Raw genomic sequence first — 18,623 nt, forward strand, 5'->3', positions numbered from 1 at the left:
ATAGGGCTACCCCGGATCTTAGTGTGGGCATGGGAATGGTGTAGAACCACCCCCATGAGGGCCAGGAAGGCCCAGGCTGAAACCACCAGCCATGGAGGGGCTGTAGGACAGTCCTAGGGCAAGAATAAGGCAAATTCTAGGAATTTACAGCCTTTACATGGCTGTAGGGCAAGTATGGGGCAGACCATACAGGCTACCCAGCCCTTGGGATGTGTGCAAAAGGCTTGCCCAGCCATTGGAATGCAGGCGCATCACCTCCCAGCTAGCTAGGAATAAAACGCAACATTTATGGGATTTAATTTAGCATTTATTGCTGAATTTGCATGTCGTGGGACTTTTATGCTGGCCGCCTGGATGTATGCTGGCCGACTGCTCATGAGGAGTAGTATAAAAGGCTTAGCCCACAATCCCATTCATTCATCTAATTCTCCACCAAGAGCTCAAGCATAAGAGGCCAGACAAAGCCAAGAGGGTGCTAAGCAAAGGGGTGAAGGATTCAAGTCAAGGGCAGGGTATTCCCAGCCAAGAAAAGGTCCAAGATTGCTATATTTTCTTTCAGATTTCTCATCATTCTAATAAAGCAAATACACCATCCATGGTGGGGGCCCTACAGAGGGTAATTGGGACCCAATACTGTGTCCTCTCCACCTCTCCCTCTCTCTCTCTATTTTCTGCACTTCTCCTTTCAGTTTGTGCGTTAATTTCCGTCGCGAAAAGAGTGCTGAATTCTGAGTATTGAAGTTACTGATTCTTCTCCGAAGCTTCCGCATATTACAGTGGTATCAGAGCTTACTTCAAGTACAAAGATTCAACAAAGAAACCAGAATTTTTTCTCGCTCGTGTGGTTGGTTTTTAGACACCGGTGGGCTACCCCCTTTCGGAGTGACTCCTGTCCCTCGAAGGACAGTTGGTTTTTAGCCTCCGGAAGCCTCCGGACGTCTCCCACACAGATAGTGGATGGTCAGATTGCGCTCCGGAAAGGAATTGCATTTTTCTGCTATGGCGAGCTTCGACGACGAGAGAGACCAAGAGCGATGGAACCACAGTGCACCAAGCAGCCCAGCTAGGGCACCAGGCTTGAGTGTCACAGACATGTTCTAGCAAATGATGCGAGCAATCACAGAATAGACAGCCAAGTTGGATGAGCGGAAGGCGGAGATCTTGGCTCTGGAGGAGCGTACCCGCTCTCCAACGTCGTGTTTTCCATCTCCTCCTCCCTCTCCTTCCGTATCCCAGATACCACATCCTCGACACAGGGACCTCTCGCGGGGTCACAGCCGCAACCAAGCTCGTTGCTTGAGTTGCAGATGTGTGCATTGGAGATCCGACAACGGGAAGACGAAGCCATGCGACACGTGGAACACGAGCGTTACCTCACCGCCTTGGACGCTAGATTGACACCGGCGGCGCCCTCAAATCATTTTCTCGAGAAAATGAACTTTAGTAAGTATAATGGTAAACTCGATCCCACAACTCTTTATTCATGGTTACATCAATTTGAAGCTTACTTTGCCGCAGTTAGGAAAACAGATACTGACAGAGTGATCTTAGCCAGTTGGTACTTGGAAGGTGAGGCCATTCCTTGGTGGACTCAGTGGGCTCATGCCCACACCAGAGCAGGTATGGGCAGCTTATGTGTGGGACGAGTTTGTCCGCGACCTTAAGCAGCAGCGGTTTCTACCACCCCACTACCTTGAGCGACTCAAAGACGAGTTCAAGGGAGCGCGTCAGAACGCGCAACCAGTCCTTCAGTTTGCCAATAGAATTTCGACCTTATGTCTGCACTTAGGCTTATCTGATACGGACAAGAAAGGGCAGTTTTTGTATGGCCTGGACACCCAAATCCAATGGGAGGTGCGTATGTTTAGGCCAGCCACCTTTGAAGATGCACTCTCGCTTGCACAGAGTGCAAAAATGAAACACAATGGTGGCAAGCCCAAGACTTCCCAGCCGGCTTCTCCCAGGGCTACCGCCTCGGGGGGCAAAAGCCAGAACCAAACGGGGTCTTCCCCAGCCCGGGAGCCTTTGGCTCTAAGAACTCGAACAATGCGTCTAAGCTTACTCCAGACCAGACAGCGGAGGCAGGCAAGACAGGTGGCAAGTTAAGTGCTGAGGAACTTTCTCAGTACAAGGAGGGTAGATGTTTCTTTTGTCATACAAAAGGACATACTTCTCGGGATTGTCCTAAGAAGCCTACAAAGCCCGCCGCCGCCGCCTCCACAGCTTCCGTGGTGAGTTCAGCTCCCACACAGACCCCAGCGGCTACCCCTAGTTCTTCAAACCCTGGTGCTTCAGTTGGAGCAATTATTAGCCGGGAGCTCGAAGATAAGCAGAAGGGCACCCATGACCAGGAGTATGAGCGCAACGAATTGCTCAAGTCCTTTGGCTACATAGGTGGCCAGAGAGTCGTCGTCTTGTTTGACAACGGCAGCACGGAGGATGTGGTCACGGAACAGTCCACTAGGCGTGCCCGTTTCGAGCTGACTTTGGTGGACAAACGGGATGCTGGTGCCGAAGAAATCTGTCAGGGTCCTCTGTCTAGGTACATCATGGCTCGGCCTCCTGTTTGCCAAGAGAGTCTCTCTGCGTCTCCTGAGCTCAAGTAGAAACAATCCCAGGCATCTCTGATCCTCAAACTCCATGACCTTGCGTAACGGCCCAAAACCCTCTCGGAATAGGCAGTGATATCTCCCTCGGATCTCATAATAGACTGTACATCGGCAAATGTAGTGTTCCTCTGTCTCTACCTCCTGGTAGCATAGCTGACAAATGCGGTCATCCAAGATCTGATGCACATATCGCCTTGTCTCAATCTGCAGCTGGTGTGATGAGGTCCGGATCTGTCCAATGGCACAACGTATCCCATGTGATAGGTGTACATCCATGTACGCTGGGCGGGTGATAAAATCATCCAGTGAGAGGTGTAGAAAATGGCTCTTGTAGTGAGCCATTTTCGTGCCCAAGGTCTCAAGGGGGCTAGTCCATGTCCTCTCTATGTCCACTCTGATGATATCCATCCTGATCACGCGGTTTTGCTTTGTGCGGGTGATATCCAGAAATGGACAATCCAGACTGTACTGAAAGGGTGGTAGTGCCTCTATCCGCAAACCATGTAGGTCAAACCATGATCTCATTTGAGCGTACCAACAATGAGTATCTCCATCCTCTGCCAACTGTATGGATGAGGTCAATGCCAATCGGGAGTACCTCTGCTGAGGGAGCTCCCATAGCGGCTGTAAAAAGGTAACTGCCTGGAATAGGGCCTCGGTTACTACTGGTGGGGCACCCAGCTCAGCCCGAACAATCTCATGTGGTACTGATGATTTGATGCGGGCAATCATCATAATCAATGGTCTCTCCATTTGCCTCCATCCCTCATTTGTCCCTCTTTGAGATCTGTGATGTATACTAGGTCCCCAAATTGGAGCTCCGTACAGGAGGGTCGGTGTGACAAGCGTATCAAATAGCCACAATTTGGTGCGTGGCTCCTAAAACTGTATGTGTGCACACTGCCTCTCAAGTGCCCCCAAGGCTGCATGCCCTCGAGCTAATCTAGCTGCTGCTGCCTCCTTCAGGGAGAAACGCGGTCCTGTGAAAGTAACTCCCAAGTAGACATATGACCTGACATACTCTACCGGCTCCCCTCGGAAAGTGAACTGAGGCTCTGATCTCGTCACCCATGCCTGTGTGGTGTTAAACACCATAACCTTGGTTTTCCCAAGGTTCAGTCAGATCTTTATCCGCACAGAAAGCCTGTAATGCATCCAGGTGTCACCAGGAGGTGAAACTTTTTGCAGTTGTTTTCCTTATTTACATTTCTTTATAAATATATATTTTTCTTTTCTTTCTCTTTGGTTGCTGTTGCTTTCCCCCGGGATCTCTTGGAAGGGCTTGGGCCATTGCAATGTCAGAATGGGTCAGCCAGTGGGACTTTGGACCAGTGGTTGGCTAAACCTGAGAATTGCACTGAAAGATGAATGACAGTGTCCAGGACATGGGCACTGAAAGATGAATGAGTGTGTCCAGGACATGGGCACTGAAAGATGAATGACAGTATCCAGGACATGGCCACTGAATGAGGGTATAGACCAGTTTACACTAGTAAGTGGCCGCCACCGAAATGTGAATGTATCTTGAATTCTAAGCAAATTCTGAAGTGACCATAGTGGTCAAAGATGGTCTGGAGACCAGAAGGAATGCAGATGACATCATCCCTAAAATCTAGGGAACTGCTATTTTTGGCAGTGTCGAAATTGAAAAGTGTTTGCGTCAGTTTGTGCGGAATGTCAAGGGGACCAAAAGCTGACAAAGGACTGTTGTGAGAATGTGAACCAGTCAGGAGATTTTTAGCCTGGAAGATTGCATGTGGAAAAGGCTTAAAAATGTGCCAAGTGTCAAATTTTGGTGCATTTTCCTCATTGAGAAGAGGGAAGCGTGGGAATTTGGGAAAAGGAGGCTCATTTGCAGCCATCGTGTGGTTTTGTTGCAGGAAAACCAACATTTGTGGTGCACTCTCTTGCCCTACAACTTATGAATTGAGGGTTGAGCTTGCTCCCCACAGCCTCTCTCTCTCTTTCTCTCTCTTGCAGACTATGGAAATGCTCTCATCAGATAAAATCAGGTACAGTTGTGTGAATTTCATGCTTATATGCAAAGGTTAGTTGCCTCCTTGAACAGGAACAGGTGTAGTTGGTTCCTACACCAAAGCAGGGACGGAAGAGGGTAATAACCTCTTCAAAACAATGCTGTTTCAGCACTGTTTAGGTGCTGTTTTTGGGCTGTTATGTTGCCCGGTTGATGCCAAAATGCAGTAGGACTTTGCTTTAGTCCTTCAGGACAGTACAAGGGTTATTTTGGGTTGAAAACAGAGCTGAAAACAGGCCTGTGCAGAAAATTACAGCAAGCTGAATTGTGATGTTTTGGACTCCATTGGGTAGCCTGATGCCTATGGAAGTGAGCCTGTCAGTTGGGACTCATTCTGAGATGTTATGAAACAGTTTTAGTGCAGTTATGCTGGCAAATTTCTCCCAGAATTTGTAAAACTCAGCTGATGCAAGTAGAGTGCTTTGTTGCACTTGTGCTTTGTAATTTCCAACCTTTTAACAATAAAGAAATACCGCAAGGGGCGCCGGACTTCGGGGCCAATGTGTTGTTGAGCGAGGGAGCGAGGATTCTGTGATTGTGTGTCTGAGTAAGTCCAGGTTATTTGTGAATGAATTACCGCTTTATGTGTCCATATACCGGTTTCATGGTTCCATTGCCGGGATAGGGTCCTCTTTTCTGCAAGAGCCCGGACACGGATTGGATTGGGTGAACAGGAGACACACATAGTGAGGTACAACTGATTACAGGTGAGAAAGAGTACGGTCTCTTTCTTTGGATACAGGTTCCCTTAAACTTTCAGTTGATAGTATGACAGACAAAGGGAAAGGCAAGCTCCCTGCCGAAGAGAGTTCCCCTTCTACTCGCAGACAGCGTATAGAGGTGACAGGCGCCCAGGTGTCAGCCTCTGCTCGGATGGAGCCAGTAGTACAGCCAGCCTTGTTAGAGGAAGAACAGGAACAAGAGGATTTATTTCATGCGCAGCTCCTGAGCATGGTTGGTACCTTTGAACAGTTGGTGAAGAATCCCACGATGAAGAGGTATTTGCAGTCAAGGACAGGGGATTCCCAGGCTGAATCATCTCAGCATTGAGTTGAGAGGGCACAGGAACAAATGCCAAGGATGCCACAGCATGTAGAGCAGACACCAGCAGTGGCAGCTGATCCAGTGCAGCATGTTACACAGGCACAGGTACATGCATTTAATGGCCAGGAAAGTAATGTGCAAAGGGTCATGCCGACCATTCCTCCGTTCGTTGCTTTCCAGCCTGGCTATTTTGGTGGTGGGTCTGTTTTCCAGGCCATGGCTAGGCCGCCCACAGTTTTACCAGGATTGATGTCAAGAGGGTCATCAGGAATGATGCCTATGGAAGCTGTGAACCCTCTTTATGCCAATATAGGTGTGCAGCCCGGATTTCAAACTTATTTTAGTCCAGCTTTGGGGCCTGCAGCACCTGTGAGTGTGGCTGAATTTTCTCAACCTAGTGGACAAAGAGCAGTAAGGACTGATGCAGAAAAGGTGCAAAAGGATTATAAAGAAGGAGGTCAAGCAGTAAAGTTTGAGACTTTCAGTGGGATGCAGGACAAATTGAAAGCGCTGACTTTTATTGAGCAGTTTGATGCAGCATACATTGGGGGTAACTTTACAGAGTATTCTAAGGTGCGGAAGGCTGCTACTTTCTTGAAAGGTAATGCATTGCAGTGGTGGACTTCATTGTTGATGCAAGGACAAGCACCTGCTACATGGGTTCAGTTTAAGCAGCAGTTCTCTTTTGCCTGGCTTACAAATACTTTTGAAGTGGATGTTATGACAGCATGGCACAAACTAGATGCAGCTAATTGTGCAAATCTGGAAGAGTATAATAAGAAGTTTTGGGATGCACTCTTGCCAGTAACTTCCTACAGAACAGTGCCATTGTCAGAGCAAATAGAGAAGTATTGCTGTGGTTTGCCCAAAGAAATCAGGGATTATTGCATTAAGACCAATGTTTCTAATATGACTCAGCTCATTGAGAATGCAAACATGGCTAATGAATTGCTACAGGGAGGTTCACGTGGCTTTAAGAGCACAGTGAAGAAGGAACCTCAAGACAAAGGACAGAAGAGGCCACTGTATGGCAAGTCATTTGAAGAGAGAAAGGCATTGATGCAAGCTGGGAAATGTTTCATCTGTGAACAGAAAGGGCATATGGCTGCAAAATGTCCACAACAGCCACCAAAAGATGCGGAGGATAAACAAGGGCCACCCAAGAAGAAGACAATGCCGAGTGCAGGATTGATACCTGACATGGTTGGTGACCAGCCATGTGATGATGCGACAGAATTGTGCAGAGCATGGGGTAAAATCAGAGATGCTACAGTGTTGATTTTCTTTGACCCTGGTGCTCGAGCCAACTTTATTTCACCAGCATTGGCAGCCAAGTTAGGAATTCGTGCTGAAGAGATGGGACCAGTTGGACAGGCTGATTTGGCATGTCCTGGGCATTCAGTTCCTGTCACTCCTATACTTGGCAAACTTCGCATGCATATACAGAGTTATGTCGACACAGAGGAGTTTCTTATCATGCCCTTGGAAGCATGTGATGTCCTGTTAGGAATTCCATGGTGTCATAGGAAACATGCAGTGTTGGATGCTTTCAACAGGAAAATTGTTGAAATTTGAGCAAAATGATGAGCTATGGTGGATCAAACACTAGAATCAACATAATTAACAAAGTGATTAGCAAGTGATTAAGACGTAATTAGTGAATAATTAGCACATAGATTAATGTAGGCATGGATACTCAAAAACCAGCAAATTCTCATTAGGGCTATGCCTCAATTTATAGAGTTTACATCAAGCATCAAATCCCATTGATTTCTCCATGATTCACTCCTAGAATATCTCCACCTTTTTTTCTGATTCTCTCCACCTCTTCTCTTTTCCGTGATTATCTCCCAGTAGATTCTTCTAACCTTTTCACAGGTTCTTTCACAATTACATCTCCTCTTTTACAGCCTCTATCCAAGAGCTTGTTCCCACACACACCCTATTCACTTGTATATTTCAACACCTCCCCTCAAGTGAATAATCCTAGCACACCTGGACCCTGTATCAAGTTTCCCTCTTACTTGATAGCCCGCGACCAGTGCCTCAAGTCCCTAAACTCCATAGTCCTTGACACTCTCTCTCTCTATGTGTCCAAGGCTACTATAAGTGCCCGCGACCTTGACTAAAGTGCTCACACATACATCTACCACTTGGCCTACATCATCGGTGGCTCAGAGGTGGTTTTTGGGGCAGGTTACATTGGGTTGTGGGGTCTCTCTCTCTCTCTCTCTCACAGAAAAGATGATCCGACTCCACTTCCCTTGGAGCCTCCATGAAGTTTGCCGATGTCGTTCCTTCTTCACTGGCTTTGCTGTAGCATTCTCTCGCCATGTGTCCTGGCTTTCCACATTTGTGGCAAGTGAAGGTCCTCCCTCCTACTCTGCCTCTTCCTCGTCCTCGTCCTCGAGAGAATCCTCCTCGGGTGAAGAATGCTTTTTCCTCTCCTGCTGTTGAGTCGAGCCCTTTCTTCTCTTTGCCTCTGCTCTCTTGCTCTAGTAGAGCTGCTTCTATCTCGTGTATCTTCAGTTCAGGTACATTCTTTAGTGTTGCTACAATGTTTTCATAATCTCCTTTGTCCACACTCTTCAAAAGTACAGCTAATGCTTCATCATCTTCTACCTTTTTGCCAATAGCTGCCAGCTGTTGCTTAATGCTTTTATATTTGTTCAAGTGTGTGATTAAAGGTTCACTTTCCTTCATGTCCAATTTGTAGAATTGCATTAATAGATTTATCTTGGAATTTTTTGCTTGTGTACCAAATAATTTATTGAGTTCATCCCATGCATCTTTTGCCCACTGTATCCCTGTGATATGATGAATGATTTCATCATTTAAACTGAGTGCAAGAAGCTTTTTCATTCCTACTCTTCCACTCATTTTCTCCTCTCTCTGGGCATTCATCTCTCCCTTCAACTAATCCCCACAGATTTTTCCTCATCAGCAAATACATGGTTTTTGTTTGCCATGTATAAAACTGTTCCCCATTAAATTTGGCTATTTCCTGTGCTGAATTCATGGTGATGTGAAGGGGGTCTTACCTCTTGATCCAAATTCAAGATTCAAGGGCAGTGTCTACCCTTTTACAACTCAATCTGGTGTTTAATAGATGATTACAACAATTTTATCCAGCATAAAATCACCAGAAATTACATTAAATTGAGGGTAACCAATTTGTACGGGATGGTTGGAGTATCAAACCAACTCCGATTTGCAATCTGAAGCTTTAGGGATTTGTATCAGATACCTAATGGTTAATTTGAACCCTCAATTGCACCAAAGTACAGTGATTAGCACTGATTAATCACTGATTAGCCAATTAATGCTCTGGTTTGTGTGCAGAAAACAGAGTATGCGGGGAGTCCAGATCTGGTGCCTTCCACTTCAAATGAGCTCAAATGCTTTCAAAGGCATCAATAGCAATGAGTCTAGTAGAGGATTAAGCCAAGAAACACAAGATTTGACCAAATAATGAAAGCTTAATCTCTGTTTTACCAAAGTCACCTGCAGATTTGATGAAGAGCTTTGATCTCAAAGTAGACTTGATGAAATTAAATTCTGTCTTCACCAGCTTGTAGAGCATGCTTGAAAACCCCCGGGGCTAAGAGGAATTAGCTCAATTTGATTTGATGAGCTCAAGATCTGCAGATTACTCCCAGAAACAGGCGCCTGCGAAAATGACGATTTCTCCCTCGTTTCTACGCGGTTTGATGCGCCGTCTTGCTGAGCATGAAGCTAAGAGTGTTAGCTAGCTTGTGTTAAAAGCTCAAGACCTAATGTTGACTGTGCAAGAAGAATGGAGTCCTCCACTGGCTGGGAGTGAAGGGGAGAAGTGAAAACTCACTAAAAACTTGATTTTTTTTTCTAATTACCTACTAATCTTGATTAATTAACTAATGGGATCATAAACCTGGTTGATTCTAGGCATGGCTCTGATACCATGTTGAAATTTGAGCAAAATGATGAGCTATGGTGGATCAAACACTAGAATCAACATAATTAACAAAGTGATTAGCAAGTGATTAAGACGTAATTAGTGAATAATTAGCACATAGATTAATGTAGGCATGGATACTCAAAAACCAGCAAATTCTCATTAGGGCTATGCCTCAATTTATAGAGTTTACATCAAGCATCAAATCCCATTGATTTCTCCATGATTCACTCCTAGAATATCTCCACCTTTTTTTCTGATTCTCTCCACCTCTTCTCTTTTCCCTGATTATCTCCCAGTAGATTCTTCTAACCTTTTCACAGGTTCTTTCACAATTACATCTCCTCTTTTACAGCCTCTATCCAAGAGCTTGTTCCCACACACACCCTATTCACTTGTATATTTCAACAAAAATCACAATTGTACATAGGGACAAGACTCATGTTCTGGATCTGAAACTGAAAGGAGAGTCTGTCCGAGTTATTTCTGCTTTTTGAACTTGAATTCTGAATGACCTGTACATTTGTATTATATGTTTGGCAATGTACAGTTTTGACGTTTGTTGTCAATAACTTAATCAATGAATGAACTTTCAGTGCTTTGAAGTTGTATCTGTTACGCTTCAAATGAATGATTTACATGTTGTGACACTAATAGTATAAGATATATGCTATCGCCCTGTGTTGCATCCGGAAACATGTATTTGAAAGGCTTGAACCTGCGATGGCACAAATGGTAGTGGGGAATCCCTATCATCGCCCCGTGTCATCCGTTGGCAGGAGATACATGCGATGACACTAATCACCAGCGGAATCTTGTGATCGTCCTGTGTCATCCGTTTGCATGTGGACTTGCAATCGAGGTCGCTTGCTTCTTTCAAGAGGGGGGTATGTCACCAGGAGGTGAAACTTTTTGCAGTTGTCTTCCTTATTTACATTTCTTTATAAATATATATTTTTCTTTTCTTTCTCTTTGGTTGCTGTTGCTTTCCCCCGGGATCTCTTGGAAGGGCTTGGGCCATTGCAATGTCAGAATGGGTCAGCCAGTGGGACTTTGGACCAGTGGTTGGGTAAGCCTGAGAATTGCACTGAAAGATGAATGACAGTGTCCAGGACATGGGCACTGAAAGATGAATGATAGTGTCTAGGACATGGGCACTGAAAGATGAATGACAGTATCCAGGACATGGCCACTGAATGAGGGTATAGACCAGTTTACACTAGTAAGTGGCCGCCACCGAAATGTGAATGTATCTTGAATTCTAAGCAAATTTTGAAGTGACCATAGTGGTCAAAGATGGTCAGGAGACCAGAAGGAATGCAGATGACATCATCCCTAAAATCTAGGGAACTGCTATTTTTGGCAGTGTCGGAATTGAAAAGTGTTTGCGTCAGTTTGTGCGGAATGTCAAGGGGACCAAAAGCTGACAAAGGACTGTTGTGAGAATGTGAACCAGTCAGGAGATTTTTAGCCTGGAAGATTGCATGTGGAAAAGGCTTAAAAATGTGCCAAGTGTCAAATTTTGGTGCATTTTCCTCATTGAGAAGAGGGAAGCGTGGGAATTTGGGAAAAGGAGGCTCATTTGCAGCCATCGTGTGGTTTTGTTGCAGGAAAACCAACATTTGTGGTGCACTCTCTTGCCCTACAACTTATGAATTGAGGGTTGAGCTTGCTCCCCACAGCCTCTCTCTCTCTTTCTCTCTCTTGCAGACTATGGAAATGCTCTCATCAGATAAAATCAGGTACAGTTGTGTGAATTTCATGCTTATATGCAAAGGTTAGTTGCCTCCTTGAACAGGAACAGGTGTAGTTGGTTCCTACACCAAAGCAGGGACGGAAGAGGGTAATAACCTCTTCAAAACAATGCTGTTTCAGCACTGTTTAGGTGCTGTTTTTGGGCTGTTATGTTGCCCGGTTGATGCCAAAATGCAGTAGGACTTTGCTTTAGTCCTTCAGGACAGTACAAGGGTTATTTTGGGCTGAAAACAGAGCTGAAAACAGGCCTGTGCAGAAAATCACAGCAAGCTGAATTGTGATGTTTTGGACTCCATTGGGTAGCCTGATGCCTATGGAAGTGAGCCTGTCAGTTGGGACTCATTCTGAGATGTTATGAAACAGTTTTAGTGCAGTTATGCTGGCAAATTTCTCCCAGAATTTGTAAAACTCAGCTGATGCAAGTAGAGTGCTTTGTTGCACTTGTGCTTTGTAATTTCCAACCTTTAACAATAAAGAAATACCGCAAGGGGCGCCGGACTTCGGGGCCAATGTGTTGTTGAGCGAGGGAGCGAGGATTCTGTGATTGTGTGTCTGAGTAAGTCCAGGTTATTTGTGAATGAATTACCGCTTTATGTGTCCATAGACCGGTTTCATAGGTGTCTCTGTAATCTCTCCGGAGGGTTTGAGATTAGAACAATATCATCAGCATATAACAAGATGGATATCAACACCCGTGCCAGGCATGCCAATCTGTCTACATAATCAGAGACCGCATCAATGTACAGTCCAAAGAGGGTGGGCGATAGCAGGCATCCTTGCTTCATCCCTATCGTGGAGGTCACCCTATTAGATAGTCCGCCTGGAGCTCGGACTCTGCGTGTCACAAACTCATACAAAGCATATATCCTCCACTGCATATCCTCGGGTACCTCAATGTCATGCAATCTGTGCATAAGCCTGGCACGTGGTACGGTATCGAAGGCTTTGCGGAAGTCCACAAAGCAGCAGTATATCCTTCTCTTATGTGCCCTGCCCTCTTCAATAAGTGCCCGAAGTGTTAGTATGTGATCCAAGGTAGTAAATCCTCTCCTGAAGCTAGCTTGTCCATGTGCTCGATGACCATGCCTCTCTGCCCATCGGCTTAGCTCCGACTTCAATATAGAGCCATATAATTTGGCCAAGTAATGACCAATCATGATCATCCTGTAGTTGCTTGGTACCATGGGGTCCCCACTCTTAAAGAGTGGTACAATGATATGCTCTGCTAGCTTGTCGGGAAACCCTCACAAATGGCACGATTAAACACATGTACGATGAGCGGAGCCAAAGTGTCTCGTGCATATGAGAAGTGCTCTCCAACTAGCCCATCATGATCCTGTCCTTTCCATTCTGTAACCTGTCTATCGCATCTAGCACCATCCGCATAGTAAAAAAGGTGCTGCTAGCCGGTCTAGCTCCCAGTGGAGGGGGGGTGGGGGGCTGTCCTGGTGCATCATATAGCTCTCTAGCATAAGTATGCCATGCCTCAGGTGCAGTAATCGGAGTACGAGGCTGTCTCTCCTAAAACATCTTCCATGCCCTCTTGCTGTCCTTCCCCAGGAAGAGTTGGTAGATCTCCTCCTCTAGCTTAGCCAGATAGGCTCGTTTCTTCCTCCGCACAAGGCGCCGAAAGATCATCCTAGCCTATCTATGCGTGTGAGACCCAATGGCAATCTCACGTTGTAGCTGTGCTCGTGTCTCACGACACTCATCATCATACCAACTGTTCTGTGGGACAGTGCTGCAGGGGTGGGTGGAAGGGATAATAGTGCAGGGAAACGCATATGAGGCGGATGCATGTAGTACACCTGCCAATCCTCTCGTGATCTCGTCTAGAGGGCTACGCGGGTCTAAAGCGAACAAGCCATTAGATACTGCATCTCGATAAACCCCAACTGTCTCACGTGTAAACTGATATCTCGGGTACCTAGGTAGATGAGTGGCTGGCCCATCTCTCGGGGATCTACCTACTAGTGTGAAACTCAGATATGCATGATCAGCTGCTATGCCAATGGGCCTACTGGAAATCGTGAAACCCCGCACATCAGGTATCAATGAAGGAGATCCCATCAAGTAGTCCACTGTGCTCGCACCCCCTTTAGAGTTCCAGTGTGTGAGAGCATCTGATCCTTGCCATCTCGATAAGCCATTGTATATGAACAACCCATGTGCACTTCCGAGTGTGAGAAAATGCCTGCCATAATCTATAATCTCCCCCTCGATGGTGGTGCTGGCTCTAAACGGCGGCTGCGGTGACGCTTGGCTCTGCAACGGGCGGCAGCTCCTGCGCTCCTGAGAGAGAGAGAGAGAGAGAGAGAGAGAGAGAGAGAGAGAGAGCAATAGGCCTGTGTGTCTGCCCTGTAGCGCCGCACAGCAGCCTCTGTACTCTGCAGCACGGCCCGACAGTACCTCTGTACTCTACAGCACAACCCGGATGTATCTCCTTCCAAGAAGCGATTTGTGACCAGCAGCGTGGAGCTCCTCCTAACTGTTTTTCCAGGCCTCCAATCAGCGCTGCCTGCCTACAGTCCCTCCAAAAGCAAGCATAAAACGCAGCTTGCCTATGTCTGTTTTTCTCAGAAAAACCCAATTCCACGCTGCCCCCTCCAGCACTCTTTTCCAAAAAGCAAGAGAGAGAGAGAGAGAGAGAGAGAGAGAGAGAGAGAGAGAGAGAGAGAGAGAGATTCATTCTCTTCCCTTTCATGATTTACAGAAGCGCCTTCCTGCAATCATTCATTGCTTGTCCCAGAATAGTGCACATGTCAGGGCATTAAGTATGGCCCTCCTGCAAAATTATGTGTGTTCAAAGTCTGCTAGTTTAATTAATCAGAAAGACAATGGAAGTGGTGCTGATTGGAAGCTGTTGGTAGAGCAATGTGTTACACGGGAGATCCAAAATCTACAGGCAATGGGTCTGTCCATTTCAATGCTTGTCGATGCATCAACTTCCTTAGGCTGCTGTGTGCCTTTTTGATCGAGCCTCCTTGCAAAAAGTGATTAGTGGTTCCCTATTTTTCTCTATGAGGGTAGCTTATGCTTCTGATGTGGTGGACAGCCATGCCTGGCTAGTACAATGGTAGTACATATGGTTGTGCAGGTATGTTTCATTGGCAAATTGGGGTAATGTATCTATTTGTTGTGTAAAGGCCCCATTTGTGGAGGGGCTGTCAAGGAATGATCCATTTCTCCTCAAGGGAGAATTGGGTACAAACAAGGTCATTTTTAAACAACCAGAGTAAATGACGTGTGTTTCAGCTCAGCTCTCTATTTTTCTTCCAAATCCTTGTTTATGTTGACTGTTTGAAATAATTGGTGATACTGCATGCACTCTCATCGCTACCATCTGCATCAGAATTCTGCGAGGTCACCCAGCAGCAATGTGTGCTTGTACTCGCATATCCTGGCTGTCAGCATGGCCTGCATAGAAGTGTGGGTTCAGGATGTGTCCTTCAGTATACACATTGGGATGCCTAGAACCGCACAACTTCATGCACCAAGGTTATGCATTGTAGCCATTCACCCACCCTGTTCTTTCTGTTTTGTGTTGTCATTGTTGCTGCTGCTGCTTCTGTTGTTGTACATGTACTTGCTGGCATGTGTGGTTGCATGCCAAAGCGTGAGGCAAGGTCATCAGTCTTGTGTACTTTAAAATGTATCATTACAGGCATGGACCAGCAAAAAGTATGAAATCTGGCTCTGCTCTTCAAATTTGTTAATCTGATGGTCTAATTTTATTAATGTGATTAAATACCACGTGTGGGAAGTGCAGCAACACATGTTTTTTTTTTTTTTGGGAGACAGATCCTTCAATTAGTTAAAGAGAAAACAGCCACAAAAGGCTAAGTACAACCAGGAAGGGCTAAATACAAACTCGCCTCATATAAGGGTGGGAAACAAGGGATCATAAGGAGGGATGCTTGACCTCCGGTTGGCAGTTCTATGAGGAGAAGGCTATCTCATATAGGGGGAGGGGGGAGAAACAACCATACAGGTGGTCTGTAGTGCCAAATGGGGTCACCGCCTCTATCAGTGACGAAAGGGCCAGGCCTCCAAAGTCTCAAGATGGCTTTCCGTCGCTTCCGCATGCGGTCACAACCTCCCTGCAGCTTCCCCCACTGACCGTGGAGGGTGTGAATGATGTCGAGCCATATGCTCTTGATGGTCTCAGCCGGTGGAGTGTGGGTACTCTTGATGGCCTCGCTACATCTAGCATGCCAGATGTGCCAGGCTGCTATGCTACTGCAAATCTCATTGGCCATGACTAGATCATGGGTGGTATTAGCAATTGAGGGCTTATATAAAAGGGGGTAAGGGTAAGTTAGAAGCTCAATACATGGCCCATGATGGCAATGGATTTTGAGCCCTTTGAGCTGTGTTGTCCATTGGGGACCAATGTTAGCTCCCAATTTATTTGGTTGCCTTGACTTTGAAGCAGATATGTCTACTAATCAACAGATGGTGTGCTAATTGGTTTACTTTCACTATTAGCATCTAATAAGTTATCACAAGTCCAACATTCCGATTAGGCTTGCAAAGCGGCATCGCAACATTGGTTGACAGATGTACAAATGATTATGGAGCTTTGTGCTTCTTAATCCAAGAAGAAAATTTGAGGTAAGGGACTCGGTCTTTCTTGTGCGTTGCACCTCATGTGGAGATGTATCGAGCTTCTACCTTACTCGTACCCCCTCTTACAATTGCTAATAGCACCCATAATCTAGTCATGGCCAAGGAGAAGCAAGGCAGTGATGAGCCAACCCCTTAATGAGAGTCTGAGCGAGTCACCTAGTCTACTACACTAGCATAGCCTAAGATTGCATACATTAACAACCCCATGCAAGTTTGACAAGGTTCAACCTCCTAGATCAAGTTGCACAAGCTTCAACCTCCTTTGAGGGCAATAAAAGAAGTTTGTGACATATCCTAAGGGTTTCAACATTTCCAAGAATGCATGCAACTGTTATTCACAAAGCGTTGTGATCAATAGCATCTTTTCATTCTACAATGTCCTCAAGTGGAAATTACCATACCACCATCCTCATTCCTTGTGCTTGCACACATCCTCATCTTTTGTGCTGGCAACAAAAAATACCTTGTTGTTTGGCAACCTCCAGTCTTTCAGCATCTACACGGGCTTTTCAAAGCCACCATCTTTACACTTGAGTATAAAACATAAAACTACTAAGAACATTGCTTAATCTTTTGGTGCTTTTCAAAGCCACCATCATTACACTTGGGTATAAAACAAAATACTACCAAGAAAGTCTCTTAATCTTTTGGTGATTTTCAAAGCTCATTATGAAGTTATTTTGGCGTTGATGTCATTATAAAAAATTTAGAGTAAAATCGTGATCCCACAAGCTGGAATCCTCCCTTAAATAGAAGAGAGAGTGTGGTGATCAAGGTAGATCTTTCCATGAAACATGTAACTTTGCATAGGCATAATGGATCACTTTGAATTTGTATAAGTGATTCTCCAAAATAAGTCTTGCATGTTGAAATCATGGATCAAGCTCCCTAATTAACTACCTAATTAGATCCTATTCCTAATCTAATCTTACACTAATGACAAAACTAATCTAAGGTGGTTAAAAATGAATAATACTCATGGTGATGAGTGTGAGCTAATTAAGTTTAGACTCAAGTTCAGCAGGTTACAAGATGGAAACTTGTACTCATAGAAAGACTTGAGATGTTGTGCTTGTATTCCAATGCTTCAAATGTCCTCCTATACGAGGAAAGTACAACAAGGCTATGATAGCTCATGTGGAATAAATTCGCTAGGTGACTTGGCACTCTAGCATCACTCATTTCAACACCTCCCTTTGATGCTAGATTGGGTACAATTTTTAGGCTTTCACTCTTCCTCTCTCTCCTTGTGCTAGGCTGCTTTGGAGACTCATGTAAAAAAACCAGCTCAAAGATGTCCAAAAAGATTGATTTTTGCCTATTTTTGCCGCTTGCTAAAACAGATGCTCCCGGTGCGTAGACTAAGCCTTTAGCCACAAGATTTGAGCTGTGGAGGCCTTTAGGTAAGTAGAATACATGGTTAAGAGGGCTTGCCCTATTTTGATGTACACGGCATGAATGATTCAAAAGACCAGTCAGCGGTTTCTGGCGATTTTCGGGTAGCAGCGTACGAATTGGCGTGAATAGCTGAAGTTGGAGGTTTGCCTAGGCTTGTGTGAGATGCCTCTTGAAAGGCTTGGCCAATGGCGGAGAGATTGAGGAGAACAAGCTTGAGCAAGTTTAGACCATAAGTAGAAGAAGAAGATAATTATGCATGAGAAAATTTAAATGATAAAATAGGAATTCCCATGACATTTGGAATTCAAATCCTAAACTAATCCTACACTGACGACAACACTAATCTAAGGTGGATAAAAATGAACAATACTCATGGTGATGAGTGTGAGCTAATTAAGTTTAGACTCAAGTTCAATTTTTTTTTTCCCGAGAAAAGTTCCTTTCATTAGTTATATAAAAACGCCCGTAGGGCTACAAAAGATCTCTCCTGCTCATAAGAGAAACAGAGCAGTGAATACAGCAAGGCAGCCCGGGAGACTCTCCCTAGGTGCTGCAAAATACAAGCATCAGTACAAAGGACTGAGGGGCTAAATCATACAATGGGGGGGGGGGAAGCCAAACAGGAGGCCTGTAATGCCAACAGGGGGATCCCGTGCGTAAGGTGTAGAAGGGGCCTCTGCGCCAGGTGGTGTGAAAAGCCTGGCGCCGCAAGATCGCCTCATCCGAGTGCGGTCATACTGTCCTCGCAGGGTGTGGATCAACTCCTGCCAAGTCCCCCGTATAGTCTCTGCTGGTGGCTCCAGTCTCCCCTCGAAGGCCGTGAAACACCGGGCCCTCCAGGTGAACCAGATGGTGAGGGTGCTGAGGAGCTCCCATCGTAAATCCCTCTCCTGTGTCCAGCTGGTGGCGGACGAGAAATCCGGTGCCGGAACCAGGCGAGGCTGGCCCCTAATGAATCTGATGGCCTGACTGTCCTGCTCCATCTCATAGCCCATAGCAGGCCCTGACGAAGTCGACCAAGCAACGGCCCCCCACGTAAACATACCCTCTGGAGAGAGGGGGGCTAGAATACGCAGCATCCGCAGCCAAATCTGCTGCGCCTGAGGGCAATCCCAAAGGCAATGTCTCTGTGTCTCCATAGGGTGGCCGCATCGGATGCAGGCCGCCGGAAGACCGCTGTAAACAAGCCAGGTGCCAACTGCTGAGCCCCTGTGGGCGA

General features: G+C 45.8%; 1 protein-coding gene across 4 annotated transcripts in view; it reads left to right on the forward strand.

Moving 5' to 3' along the window:
• Positions 1–14,636, forward strand: part of LOC147608583 (protein GIGANTEA-like) — an 85,379-nt gene extending 70,743 nt beyond the window's left edge. For all 4 annotated transcript variants that reach the window (XM_086788888.1, XM_086788886.1, XM_086788889.1 and 1 more), the window contains one exon: positions 14,091–14,636. In XM_086788888.1, coding sequence (XP_086645014.1) covers positions 14,091–14,351 — 261 coding nt within the window. In that variant the 3' untranslated portion in view covers positions 14,352–14,636. The remainder of the gene's footprint in view (positions 1–14,090) is intronic.
• Positions 14,637–18,623: the final 3,987 nt, after the last annotated feature.

The sequence above is a fragment of the Cibotium barometz genome, chromosome 53 (genome assembly GCF_041138505.1).
Source record: "Cibotium barometz isolate CiBa-2024 chromosome 53, ASM4113850v1, whole genome shotgun sequence".
NCBI lineage: Eukaryota > Viridiplantae > Streptophyta > Polypodiopsida > Cyatheales > Cibotiaceae > Cibotium > Cibotium barometz.